The sequence below is a fragment of the Rattus norvegicus genome, chromosome 4 (assembly GCF_036323735.1).
Source record: "Rattus norvegicus strain BN/NHsdMcwi chromosome 4, GRCr8, whole genome shotgun sequence".
NCBI classification, from domain to species: Eukaryota; Metazoa; Chordata; class Mammalia; order Rodentia; family Muridae; genus Rattus; species Rattus norvegicus.
Genome location: NC_086022.1, coordinates 69992924 through 70006074, shown reverse-complemented (window position 1 = coordinate 70006074; position 13151 = coordinate 69992924). Strand labels below are relative to the sequence as shown.

The window sequence follows — 13151 nt, the reverse complement described above, 5'->3', positions numbered from 1 at the left end:
ATTTTGGCTGACTGACTCCTGGGAAGCAACCTCTAAGCCTTTAGAATGTCCTGTCTGATGACAATGTCCTCCTTTACCTGGCTTATAAGTCATAGGAGGCATGAGAGATTTTTATGCAATATTGCGGTGGGTGGTAGAGACCTTGACTGTGAATTACCGGTTTTGTTTTGGTTGATTGGTTTTGATATTGTGAGAGAGGTTTCTCTGTGTAACAGCCCTGACTGGCCTGGAACTCAAAGGTGTATACCACCATGCCCATCTGGGTCATTAGTTCGCCCTGTGGAAGGGTGTGGTGGTTTGAATGAAAATGCTCCCCTATAGGCTCAGGCAGCTCCTTTGACAAGGCTACAGCTCCTAATCCTTTCCAAAGAGCTCACCATCTGGGGACTAAACATGCAAATGTATGAATCCATGGGGGGGGGGATTCTCATTCAAACCATCATATAAGCCAAGTATCATTTTTATTTTCTATTTCTGATTAACATGCATTAATTATACATGTTGGTCGAGTTCCAAAGAGCTTAAGATTAAATCCAGCTTCCCCTAGCCACCTCCTACCCCACTGTATCACCATTGGACTTTTAGCATACTTACTAAGGAGTCTTTTTAAACTGGTATCTCTAGAAAGCTGCAGCTTTGCTCGAAGATGTAGATCATTAGAGGCCGGCTTTGAGAGTTTTATAGCCGCATCCTGCTTCCAGTTCTCTCTTCTTTGGGTTTGCAATTAAAGATATGGTTACTCAGTTTCCTGCCTCTCTTCATGCCTGGTGTTTGCTGTTGGGCTTCCCCATCATGATGGCTTTTATTCTTCTGGAATCAGAAGCTAAAATAAACCCTTTCATGAGTTGACTTTGGTTGTGGTATTTTATTATCGTAACAACGACAACAACAAACAACAACAAAAGCAGCTAATACGCAGGGCTAAAGACTAAGTAACATTGACAATTAATGTTCATTGTCAGAATCACCATGGCAACATACCAGGCTGAGACTATCTATAAAGCCTTTCCAGAAAGGCTTGACAGAGTGGGAAAGACCCACTCTAAATGTTGGAGGCCCCATGCAATGGGCTAAAGTCCTGGATGGCATTGTAAAGAAAACAGAGTGAGCTTAGCACTGGCATTCGCGTCTCTGCTTGGCTACCATGGGTAAAATATGACCACCTCCACCATAGTCCTGCCCCCAGATCTTCCCATCAAGAGTGGACTGTGTACTGAAACTCTGAGCCAAAATAAACTATCCCATCCTTAAGTCATTTTTGTCAGGTATCATAGCAGTAAAAAAATTAAGAGTACAGTGAGGCGAGATGCATGGGCAGTACATAACACTTAAAACTCCCCGGAAGCTTAGGTACGCTCTATGGTTACAAGTGCTTTCTGGATGTTGTTATAAAGCACTGTCGTGAGAATTAAATGCTATTTGCATAAATGTACTGGAGGAAACATCTGAAAGCTTGCATCTGGTATCTCCTGGACTCTGTCTTATACGTTTTTATCCTTGCAAATCTGAACCTATATCCTTCAAGTGAATCATTTAACTGGTGGTTTGGGGGATCCCCAATAAAAGCTTAAAAGATTTAACACTAGCCACTAAAGACCAACTTGGGGGTGGGGTGGGGGAAGACTTGTGGTTTTCGGATCAGTGTTTACTGAGTGTTTGTTATACATGAACCATTTCCACACCAGGGTATGAAGGTAAGCCCAAATCCCTGCTCTTTAAGAGGGTCCAAGGAAAGTACAGCACCGCTCATCCTCCAATGCTGCAAGACAGAGCAAGGCGCTCTAAGGCTAGGGAAAGGACTTAGGAGCATTCAGGGAACCAGGGTTTCCCAGAGTTCTTCTCCCTTGAGTATTCTGTGACTTGGTTAGAGACCTTGGAGCTGCTTCCTGCAGTGATTTACCATATGGATATGTGTGCCTAGAGGCATTGGGACTGAAGTGATGGGGGGAGGGGGTTAGGTGTATTTCCCACAAACCAGGTTCTCTCTGGAACCTAGTAAGTACATAATTCATCACAGACACAGATATCAAAGTTGCTTTATTGGAAAAAGAAGAAGAGAGAGTCATACTCGTTGAGACTTGCCCCAGGCAGTCTCCTGGGCACTGCATGGAGTATTCTTCCTCAGGTAGCTGATGATGATTCCCCACACCTGCCACTTCAGAATGCTGTCACATTCCAGCCATAGGGTGTGGTAAACACAGGTTCCTTGTCCTTGTCAACCCTGCCCCTGAGGAAGAGGCCTTTAAATTCCACCTGCATTCCCTCAGAGGTGCTTGCTCAAGATCAATAATCTTTTCACTTCTGCCTCTCTTCCGAGACACATCTCATCTATGGTGAGTTAGGGGGAAAGTCACTTGGGACTCTTCAAGTGTTTCTGCACTTAGGATTTCTTCCCCATATCTATTCCACACCATCCTCCTCTGACCTATGTTTATCTTTGAAATGTTTAGCTGTTTATTTTCATTATTCCCAAGATGACTTCTTAAAAAAAAAAAAAAAAGCAAAGCTTTCTTCAGACTAGCTGCATGCGGATATGTAGTGAGTAATCCTGAGTCTTTCTTGGTGTCTAGCATTGAACTTACCTCCTCACAGAGGCATCTAGCTATGGCTGCTATCGGGAAGGTCATGACTTGTGCTACAGCCACTTGGGCACTCTGTATGTGCTACAGAGATACAACGACGTATCTTCCTCTTGCTATAGTATCCCACTCTAAGGAATGCTGTTCCCTCCTTGGCCACTTAGCATCTATAGCTGAGGAATAGTCTACCTCGAGGAGCTAAGTGGCAGCCACCACCCAAGAGAGAAGCTGAAAAGAAGAGATTCTTTTCCTACCTTCCTTCCATGGTGTACCTACCTGGGATTCTAGATTAAAAGCACAAAGCACAAAGCAGTGACACGAGGAGGACTCATTTTAGAGCAAGTGGTTATAGCAATAGCCACGCATCCCCAAGGCAGAAGCAGCAGGAAGCACAGCAGGGCAGACTCCAGAGTCCAACAACTCTATTCAGTGGTCCAGATGACAACAGGATGGGAGTCTGGCCTCCTGGGCTTCTACATAGCCATGTCTTCTCAGAACATTGGTTTTCCACTTGTATCACACAAAGCCAATTTTCTTCTTTTAAACCTAGAGATACTGATGAAATAAGACTCTTTTTTTAAAAGCACTCACCTCCAATTATCTTTGCTTTCTTCCAGCTTTCCTTGACACATATGAGCCAAAAGCTTTCGAGGGGTAAGTGGGTAGAGCAAAAATATGACTTTAAGTCAGGGACAAAGCTGACAAAGACTACAAACTTTCCCTCTTCACTGGTAGCTAGGAAATTAGTCAAGGGCTGGGACGTAATTAGGAACTGTGACATCCTATGAAGCCTTTGAATTTCTTGTTCTTAATGTCTGTGACTGGAGAAAAAGAAAAAATTTCTTTTTTCCCCTCTTTCAACCCATCTACACATTTTCGTCTCTTCCCTAATGCTCAAAGCATGGACCTTTGGCTGGTACATTATTGAAATGCCTATTGTCAATTTCCTTCTGGATTAGAGTTTTCAGCTAGCTGTGTAAGAATCGTACAATTTATTTCTCTACAAAACCCCAGGGAACAACACCGTTCTCTATCAAATACCATAGCCTGTACCCTCCCCCACCCCCACCCCCAAACAGACAGCAGACACACATGGGCTTTTAAAACACACAACATGGTCTTCTTTATTTAATTGTTTAATCAGTTTACATTCCACAACTGACAGATTATTTATTTTTATTGTTTTCCATGAACAAGTCATTTAATTAATTACCAGACACTTTTTTTCTTCAATCGATGGAAATAACAATATTTCTGCCAATTCGAAAAAGAAAATTGCAAGATGCAGTCAGTTTCAGTGAAGTCCCCAAATGCTCGCTCTCTGCTTCCTCGGTCCTTTCAAAGTCACAGGAACCTGGCAATTTCCCTTTTCATTCCCCCTCCCACTTCCCTGGTAAGTTCCTCTCAGAGTATCACAAGAGTTTCGAGATCTGGTTTGGATCACCTTTCCTGTAATTAATTAATTATGAGAAGAAACAGACAGTACAATAGATCTGATAAGATGTAGCATTCTTGTTAAGATTAAACAATACATTTATTCAAATTGTATTAGAACAAATTAACATAATATTTAATCTTATTTTAGCACCAATAACCACAGGAATTGCTACCTCCAAGAGGAGAGAGTCTTGTTAGAATCCTGCGGTATACACCACACTGTATCTAATCAATCAGAAAGCACTATGCAAATTAGAGTGAAGGTAAATAAATTTATATTGACTGAGCAATAATCTGGCAGACCCTCAACACGCCAGGTGTTTGAGCGTTTTGTAGGCCCTGGTCCCTTTCTAATGACCACATACTCGATGTACTCACCAGCTCCCTTTCTCCTGTTTGACAGCATAGGGCTCAGAATATTATATTTTAAGTGAATCAAGCCTTATCATACTGGATCTTTGACATGATTGGTGGGGCCGGTTGCTTATATTTATTCTGTTCTATGCCCTAAGATCTCACTACCTGTCTTTCTCACACACAGAGAAGAGGCTTATTTAGATCTAAGGAAGATCTCTAAGCAGAAAGGAGAGGTAGGAAATGGTGGTCTTAGTCCTAGTCTAAGGATAGGACTTGTCTCTGCTACCTCATAGGAGACCCGGTCTGCCTGCTATTCTTTTCCCATATCCCCTTTTCAATACTCAAGATTTAAAAAAAAAATTAAAGCAATTAGAGGATGAATCAAACAGCTCCAAATATCAGTGAGATGCTTTTAGCAGGAGACTCCACCAGATATTAAAAGATGGGAGAGGTGTTTATTCTTAGCAACAGGGAGGTCTGTCTATCCCTTATCATGAGATATAAGACATCTACATGGATAGGGTGGGCCGCGGCTGACTCTCCTGCAGCCAAAGGCCATGGCCTGCTTTCTTCCTAGGACTTAGATCATCAGGGCCATGTCCAAGGAGAGCACTGATAGCTCTTGAGGCAGGCATAACATGTGGTTGGTTCACAGCAGTGACTCTCTCCCCTTACTACACAGGTAAAGTAGAGCTTCTAAAAGTGAGCCAGCATCATGGTCATAGCTCAGCTTCTATTCAGCAAATCCAGCCTTTGTCTTTGTTCCCACAAGGAAATCCACCACAGTGTGTGACTCACTGGCAATGGGCACCCTGCTCAGGCTCTGAAAAGACTTAAGTCTGTTCTCCTAGATGGTCACAAAAGCCTGGTGCAGCTTTTGAGCACTCAAGGTGTGGCTGATCCAGTTGGAGAGGTTTTCTCAGGGTAAAAGTCACCTTGGGTTTAGAAGATTTTACTTGAAATAGACAGAACATAAAACATGCCAGTGACTTTTACACTGGTTCCACATTGAAGTGCTAATATCTTTTGATCTACTGGGTTCAAATATAGCATTGAAATTAATATCACCTGTTTTGTTGGTGCTTTTAAACCCAGGTAGTAGAATAATTCAAATTTCATACACAACTTGTATCAAATTTTATTGGACAGCGGTGGTCTAAGTCCTTCCTTATACAATTCTCAAGGAGGGTCACCAAGCTCCATTAGGAATGAGGAAGTGTTAGACTGAAGGGCCTGTAACCATGAGTGTAAGGGTGCTAGCACAGGCCAAATTTGTGTATCTCTCTTGGGCAACCACTCCTCCCTAGCAGCCTCTTGTACTCCAGGATTATCCATGTCCTGGATCCTGCCAGGGTTACTGCCTTGGGGATGTTTCTGAGGGGCTTTTGGAAGCACAAACATTTCTTCATTAACCTCTAAGTTTATCTAACCACATCTTCTACCCACAACCTCCACCCCATCCCCAGAACCACCTTCTTTTTTCCCCTCCCCATTTTATAGCGTCCCCTGGGCAGCCTGAGCTTCTTTATGCAGTAAGCCACATTCGTTGAGCCAGCCACAGTTGGTAAAGCGATTCACTCACACCATCACCTTTGATGGTCTTTCTCCTACCCCAGTCCTGTGAGGCAAAGCTCTGTCAGCAGAGAGCAAGATGAGATCATCAAAGTGGGTGGGAAAAGGCATCTGAGACTGAAAAGGTAGATCAAAGGCTTTGGACTCTGCACTCAAACTGGCTGCTGGCTTGAGGTTACTTTCTGAGGCGAGTCAGCTTAGGGCCAGAGCAACAGGGAGAGAGCTTCTCCTGAACTGCCTCAGCTCAGTCAGCATACGGCAGCCAGCATGGGCACAAATAGCAGCAGAATGGACAGGGAGACTGGGTGTTACATGTGTCCCCAATGTCACCCTGCTTCCTGTGAGGCTGAGAGGACATGGATACACAGTGAGGTCACAAGATTCACCCAAGGTTCCAGGTGAGCTATTAACAAAATCACTAATATCACCCCAGGCCATGTCTTGGAGTTGACACCGGCCTTGACCTTCACTATTCTAACTTGGATGATATGCTTTTATTTGGGGGTGGGGGGAGACCTACTTAACTTTAAAGGCAAAAGTCTTCAGAACAGAGAATACCAAGCAAGCAGAAGCGACCATCAGGAAAACAACCAGAAAAATCTGTGACAGGCGTTCCCTCCCTTCAAGTGCCCCCAGAGTCAGGATTCTAGGGCAGTCCTCACAGACCCTCAGAAAACCGAGGGCTACATTACAGCATTTAAGAAGATGCAATTCCCCTCCCCTTAATTTTCAGCTTTTACTTTTATTTGTACATTTTTTTACAGAGAGTCTTGAATAGCAAAACAGTCACACCATGGGCAGTGGGGGTGGGGATGGGGGGGCAGGCCGGGTAGGGCATGAGAGTGGTTCTGTGAAATCTCTGTGTGAAAGGCACCATCACACTCACGACACAGACATACTGGCACATACAAATGGAAATGGGCCTACGGACCACCCAGAGAAGAAAGGAAAAGTTTGGGGTCCAAGGGAGAGCAATGGAGGACACTGGGTTGTTTCCCTAGGGAGTCATAACAGGCCTTAGGTAGGAATAATATCCTGGCATTTGTCAGGGAGATGCCAGGTTGAGCTGTGTAACTGGGCAACTCATAGGTTGGGGCCCAGTTTTCTGTTTGTTGGCTGTGAACGACCCACCCTTGTGGGTGTGCCATTACCCTTATTATCGACTACACTCTAGTCATAGAGAGAGCAAGGACTTGCTCTGTAGAACATCTCAGTGCACACAGGAAAGAAGAAAGGCATGGAAATTCTTTTGGGGAAATCAATCATTTTCTCCTTTCAAATTTAGGATCCAAGCAAGATCATACAGGGGCGTGTCCCGACTTGATACGACACTCACGACCTCCTACCAGAACTGAGGGGCTATTGATGAAGTCACCAGTTTTATAGCTGACAAGAGGAAGTGGGCCCTTCCTTTTACCATACTTATCTTCACTCTAAATGTGAGAGAGCTCTAGAAGCTTCAAGACTCTGACTTTGCTCCCCAACATGAGTGTGTACAGCGAGGAATGATAACAGAACTGTTAAAACAAACAGCCTTAACTCCATGCCTGCTTTCAAAGTGAACTATATGAGTCATCTACACTCTTGTCCTCCACATGATATCTCCATATCGTTACTTCTGGTAACACGCAGGAAATGAGCGTGAACTTTGCAAGACTGGCCTTGGAATAAAGAAAGTGAGTCTGGCAATGGGGAAAGACTATGAAGGAGGCCATTTCTCTGGAGGGCTGAAAGAAGTGAATCCCATGTGCTTCTGTTGGATAGCTACACTCAAGTTCAGCAACCAAGATGGCCTCTCCCACTCTACATTAGCCTCTTGGCAGAGCCTTGATGGAACCATTCCATTGTCGTGGCTGCACTGCCGATAATGGGTAATTTGAACAGCACATGATTCATAGACACTTCTTCGTGTTTGCAAATTGCTTTGCAATTTATTTGTCACCCTTAATATACCATGAGGTAAAGCGTTATCGCTGTCCTCATTTTGTAGATGAGGAAGTTCAAGTATGGAGAAGACACAGTGCCCAGAGTCACAAATCGTTTTAGTACAGAGTGAAGTGAAATGTTCAGCCATTGCTACATTTTACAAGTGTAGCTTAATTAGTGAGTTTCTCTGGCCTCAGTGAATTTATACCCATGATTAGATTGAGATGGCACCTGAAAAAAAAAAAGAAGTAGGGGAGAGAGAGAGAGAGTGGGAGAGAGAAGGAGAGGGATCTATATAGCTCTGGTGTGAGCTTTCAAATGTCTCCTCGCTGCCTTTCTGGTTTGTATGTCATTCTGGCCCCATCTATTTACCCAGTGACAAGCACTCATTGAAGAGTTTCTGAGGTCTGACCCTTATGAATGGGTCCATGGTAAGGGACAAGTCTTTCAGTCGTTTGCATGATTTTCCCCTAGTTTTTCTATAATGAGCATGTATTCCTCAGGGAGGAAAGCTCACTAGCTGGTAATAACCTAGTCTAAGGACTAGGACCAATGTCAACGAAATGTTTTGTGGCTTAGCAGCATGGAGGGAGAGGTGATAAACATAAGCCCAGAAGTCAAGCACCCTGAGAGGCACCAGAATCATTGGGATGCACCTTCTCTGTTGGTCTTGCTTTAAAAAGAAATCTGCCCCCTTCCTCGGTCTGTATGGGCTAGAAGATAGCAGTAAGGCTTACTGTCATTCTCTATGAAACCAGGTCTTCTGACTCATCATGTTTCCCTGGAGAGGGATGGATGTGTTCACTGGGGCATATCAGGTCAGAAGCAGCAGAGACCTTTCCAGAAGATTCTCTCTAACGATGAGAAGCAACCAGTATTCCACATAAAGACAGAGGGTGTCTGAGTCTGTTTCTTCCCCTACATGATTGAAAAATCAGTGAATAAACGTTCCCAGCCGAAGACAGTTGACATCAAATGCTCTGAGCAATGAGTTGGACCTTATTATTCTGAATATTACATAGCTGGTCCTTTCTAATTAGGCCTCTTATCATGTATATGGATGTCTAAGGAGATGCAAAGTCTCGGGGTACCCTTTCCTATTGAGGAAAGGTGACATGCTTGGGTAGAAATCCCTGTGAGGGAGAATACACCAGCACAGTGTCTGGGCCCAGGCTACCACTGAAGGACCTGAGGCCAAAGAAGACTTATCTGGCTCTGGGGAAATGCTGTAACTATGCTTTTATGATCCCTAGAGGTGAGAAAGGGGAGCTGCTGAAAGGCTGTCCGGTGACTAAAGCTAGAACAGATATTTTTTCTTATGTTCATGATCCACATACCTCCTGTGAGACCTCAGGCCGTGGCAAAGAAGGAGAGGTGCCTGAAGTGTCTTGAGTCCCTACAAAGTTATCTGTCACGAAGAATGGATCATAAGGAAAGTCGCAGAAAGAAGGTAGGTAGAAGAGGAGCCATAATTCCTCCAATGAAAACAGGAAATTGTATTTTGCCCCAGTTAGGTCCCAACTTTCCCAAATCTCCAATCTAGGAGAGAGCAAAAGAAATGAGTGTTGAGAGTGGCCTCACGCTGTAGGTTTGCACAGAGCCCACAGCTTGTGCAACCACACACCTTGTATACACACAGCTATTGGAACTTGACTGGGGTAGGAACCAGGCTCCTGTCAAAAGGTTGGAGTCTATGATTTGGAGTTAGTGGAGTCTGACCTAGAGAGTGTGACAACCCAAGACACCTCCTTCTCCTTTATGCATTCCCTAGCCATCTCACAGCCAGAAAGTCCCAGAAACTACACCAGAGGGGCTAGTTTTAACCAGTGCTCAATCCCCTGTGGTAGAGGAGTCAGACCCCCTGGACGGAGATTGCTATCTGCGAGCAGTGAGGAGACTTCTCTCCTGATTAGGTACCTGAGCTTGTTCTGTTGCTAAGTAGGATCAGAATCCACATCTGTACCTGACCCTGTCCAGTTGTAATAGGGAAAGAGTTACTCTAAGGTCCTGCTCTGCTCATGCTCAGTTGAGGAGTTGAGCCCAGAAAGTCTGTCTCCTTCCTGGGAGTCCATCCAATGTTTCAAGAATGCTTGTGTTTCAAAGGAAGCCAGTGAGTTTTACTGAAAGTTCATCATGGTGTTGGGCAATTGGATAGAGCAGATGATCTGTTTAAGATGAGTGTGAATTTTTTTAAAAATAATGCATAAATGAGAGGTCTGTGAACAAGTATGTCAAGCAAGTTTTTTCAAGAAGAGTTTAAATAGTGACTAACAAAATGTCCCATTTGGCTTAGCTTCCTCTGTCTTTTTGCAAATGGAAGGCAGCTGGAATTAGCGTTCAGTCACAGAAAAGTACCCCAAGTGGGTGTTCATGGATACCTTCCTGCTTATCCCTGCTCAGCTCAAGATATCTAGAAGGAGAACAAAAGATCTCTCAATCTGAGAGACTTTCATTTATTCCCTCAAACTTCGGTATATCTTTCACCTTAAGAGAAAAATCTAGCTTTTCAAAGAAAAAAACCTGTCAATTAAAAAAAAATTGAGTTTTTTTTAAAAGTGATTTCCCTTATCATAGAATATACCCTTTGTCTTTAAAATGGACTTAAAAATCTCAATGGGGGAAGATCTCTATGAGGGGGACAAGGAGGGGGAGCAGCATTTGATGTAAATAGATAAATTAAAAATAAACTCAATTGGAAGCCAGCAGCATTTCCTGATACCAGTTTGCCCCTGATCATCTGGTTCTCCTACGCTCTGGGTGCTCACATGCTAACTCTGCTGCAGAATCTCACCAGGGCCCTTCTGAGGGGGTCTTGAGAAATGCATCCACACCTGTACCTGTATATAGATACACGATGACAACACACACACACACACACACACACACACACACACACACACACACACACACACACACACAGAGGAGGGGTGATCAAAAGAGCAGATGAGAAGAACAGGACCTACAGCCTGGTAGATGGAGAGAGGGGAGGGAAGCTGTTAGTAGGTGAGGAGTCTGGGAGGGAAAGAGGTTGGAAACAGAGAGCTGTGACAGAGCACAGAGTTGCGGAAGGCTGCCGAGTGGTTGGCAAAGTTTCCAAAGCAGATCTGTTCTGCAGCAGCTGAGCTCCCCTTCTGCATGGCTGACCATGGTTGTGCCAGCTCAGGATTCTCTCCTTGCCTCCCCAGGGACACTTGGCACCAGCAGGGTCCCCAAGGTAACCATGAGCTGTTTCTGCCCTGTGGCATTCACAGCTCTGGCTGACTTCTTCACTCGCCAGCACCCAGTGCAAATTTGCTCAGGCAAGCCTGAGATACCTGGACGGCCTTGCCCGTTTGGATGGCACCTCAGTTTGGGTGCTAGCCTCTAAGATAGATCGCTATTTTGGGATTCATGGCCTTGAAGATCAAGAGGAGAGGGACGAGAACGGAAAGAGTCAAGAGTTCTCCATTCATTTACATAATATCATACAAACTTGAGCCCATGGGACTTGGAGGTGCTCTTTCTGCATGTGACTCATTTCCTCTCCTCTGTACAGGGCTTGCCCCTAGAAGAGGAGCAGACATCCAGTGACAAAGGACAGCCCCCACAGTGGGGAGTGAAGGTCTTGTTTGTTATATGTACTCGCACATCAGCAACCAGAGGCAATATTCCTTTTCTCTCCTGAACTGTATGTTTCCCCCTCTTCTCTTAGGACTTTTGTGCCCAGCTGTGTCTTGAACTTCCAAACTTAGTGGACTAAATCTTGCGGAGTTCCAGAACCATACTGTGAGGTACCACAGGGTTCTCTGGCCCAGTAGTTTTGTTCTTGGTTTGCCCTCTGGGAATTTCAGCTGTACCAAAAATAATAGAAAAAATATGCAACACAAACAATAAAATCCCACACTCACGAACTATCTACCACGTGTGCATGCACACGTGCGTGGACATGCACACACACGCACACACACACTCACACACACACTTTTGTCTCTCTCCAGGGATCTGCAGCTGCTGCATTGGCACCCCTGAAGGCCTGCCCCTCAAGATAATTCCCGGTTCTTGGGGCCTCTATAATGGGTCAAAAACAACAGTAGTAAGAGAGACAACAGAGTAATATGATAGTTCCATTCACAGAGTGGAAAAGAAAAAGGTAACCACCCAATACCTATATGCATGTGCACACATGCATGTGTGTGCACACACACCCACCCACCCACACACATACATACACGCACACATCACAGCATTACTCAAAGGCTCCAATCTGCCCAGAGAGTGCAGGCAGGGGAGGACAGGGTGGCCTCTTGTTTAACTGGGTGTAAGGCAGCTGGAAGGTAAGACTGGGTTTTCTGAGCATCCATTGAAATGTCCTTTAGTTGATGTGGATCTTGCCTCTCAGCATCTTCTCTCCCCTTCCCACCTCTAAAGCATCGTCCAAAGGTTTGGCCGCAAAGAGAAAACTTCCTTCTCAGTCTGTTTTCTCTTCCACTTGTGCTGTGTCGCTGGTGGGTTGGGAAGGAGCTCAGAACAGGAAGAGCAGAGAAGTGGATCTGAAAATGGCCTCAAAGATGTGGTTACATTCTATGAACTCAAGGGACTGAGTTTCCCCCATGATATGATGGCTGGGGTGGTGGTGGTGTCCTCTCCTGTTGGCCCAGAGTGTGGCACGTCCTTCTTTGTATCTGTGTCGCTTTAGACCACTGCCTTTGTCCCTTCCAGCTCACCACCACATCCGTACGAGTGACAAGGATCAAGATGCCTGTGGTGGCCTTCACTCTGTCTTGAAGAAATCATGAAGCCAAAGTCAAAAACGGATGAGAGAGCCACAGGATGGGGACACTTTTTCCATCTTGGACATGAGGCAACACAAAGTCTGGTGAGATGCAGGTGCCTGAGCCAACTCAACTCTACCTTGGCACTGGCATCATCTTGATTGCGTTTCATTTTATATATGTATATTATATATATATTTATATATATATATAGGTATGGGTTTGTTTTTTTGTCTTTGTTTTTTAGCACACTGTCCCATTCTCTGGTCTGGATTTAGGGCAGTTGGTCCTCGGGACAGGTTGGACAGAGGGGGCCAAGGTACAGAAGAATCCCGAGATTAGTGTGAGGCCCAGGCCCCCCCATGCACAGAACATAGACCATCCATAACCGTGGCTGATGTCATCCGGGAGTCCGTATAGGTAGCGTGGGTAACGTGATAGCTCAAAGTTGATCCCAGCCACACAGGTGCACAGTGAAATGATGCAGAAGGTTCCTGGAGACCAAGGGAGGAGACATGGGGCAGGGAAA

The 13151-nt window shown here is 44.9% G+C and overlaps 1 protein-coding gene across 1 annotated transcript in view; it reads right to left on the bottom strand.

Moving 5' to 3' along the window:
- Nucleotides 1–3674: 3674 nt before the first annotated feature.
- Nucleotides 3675–13151, bottom strand: part of Tmem178b (transmembrane protein 178B) — a 376213-nt gene continuing 366736 nt past the window's right edge. Inside the window, 1 exon segment of the mRNA NM_001195277.2 lies at nt 3675–13116. Within this exon segment, the coding sequence (NP_001182206.1) occupies nt 12866–13116 (251 nt within the window). The 3' untranslated portion in view covers nt 3675–12865.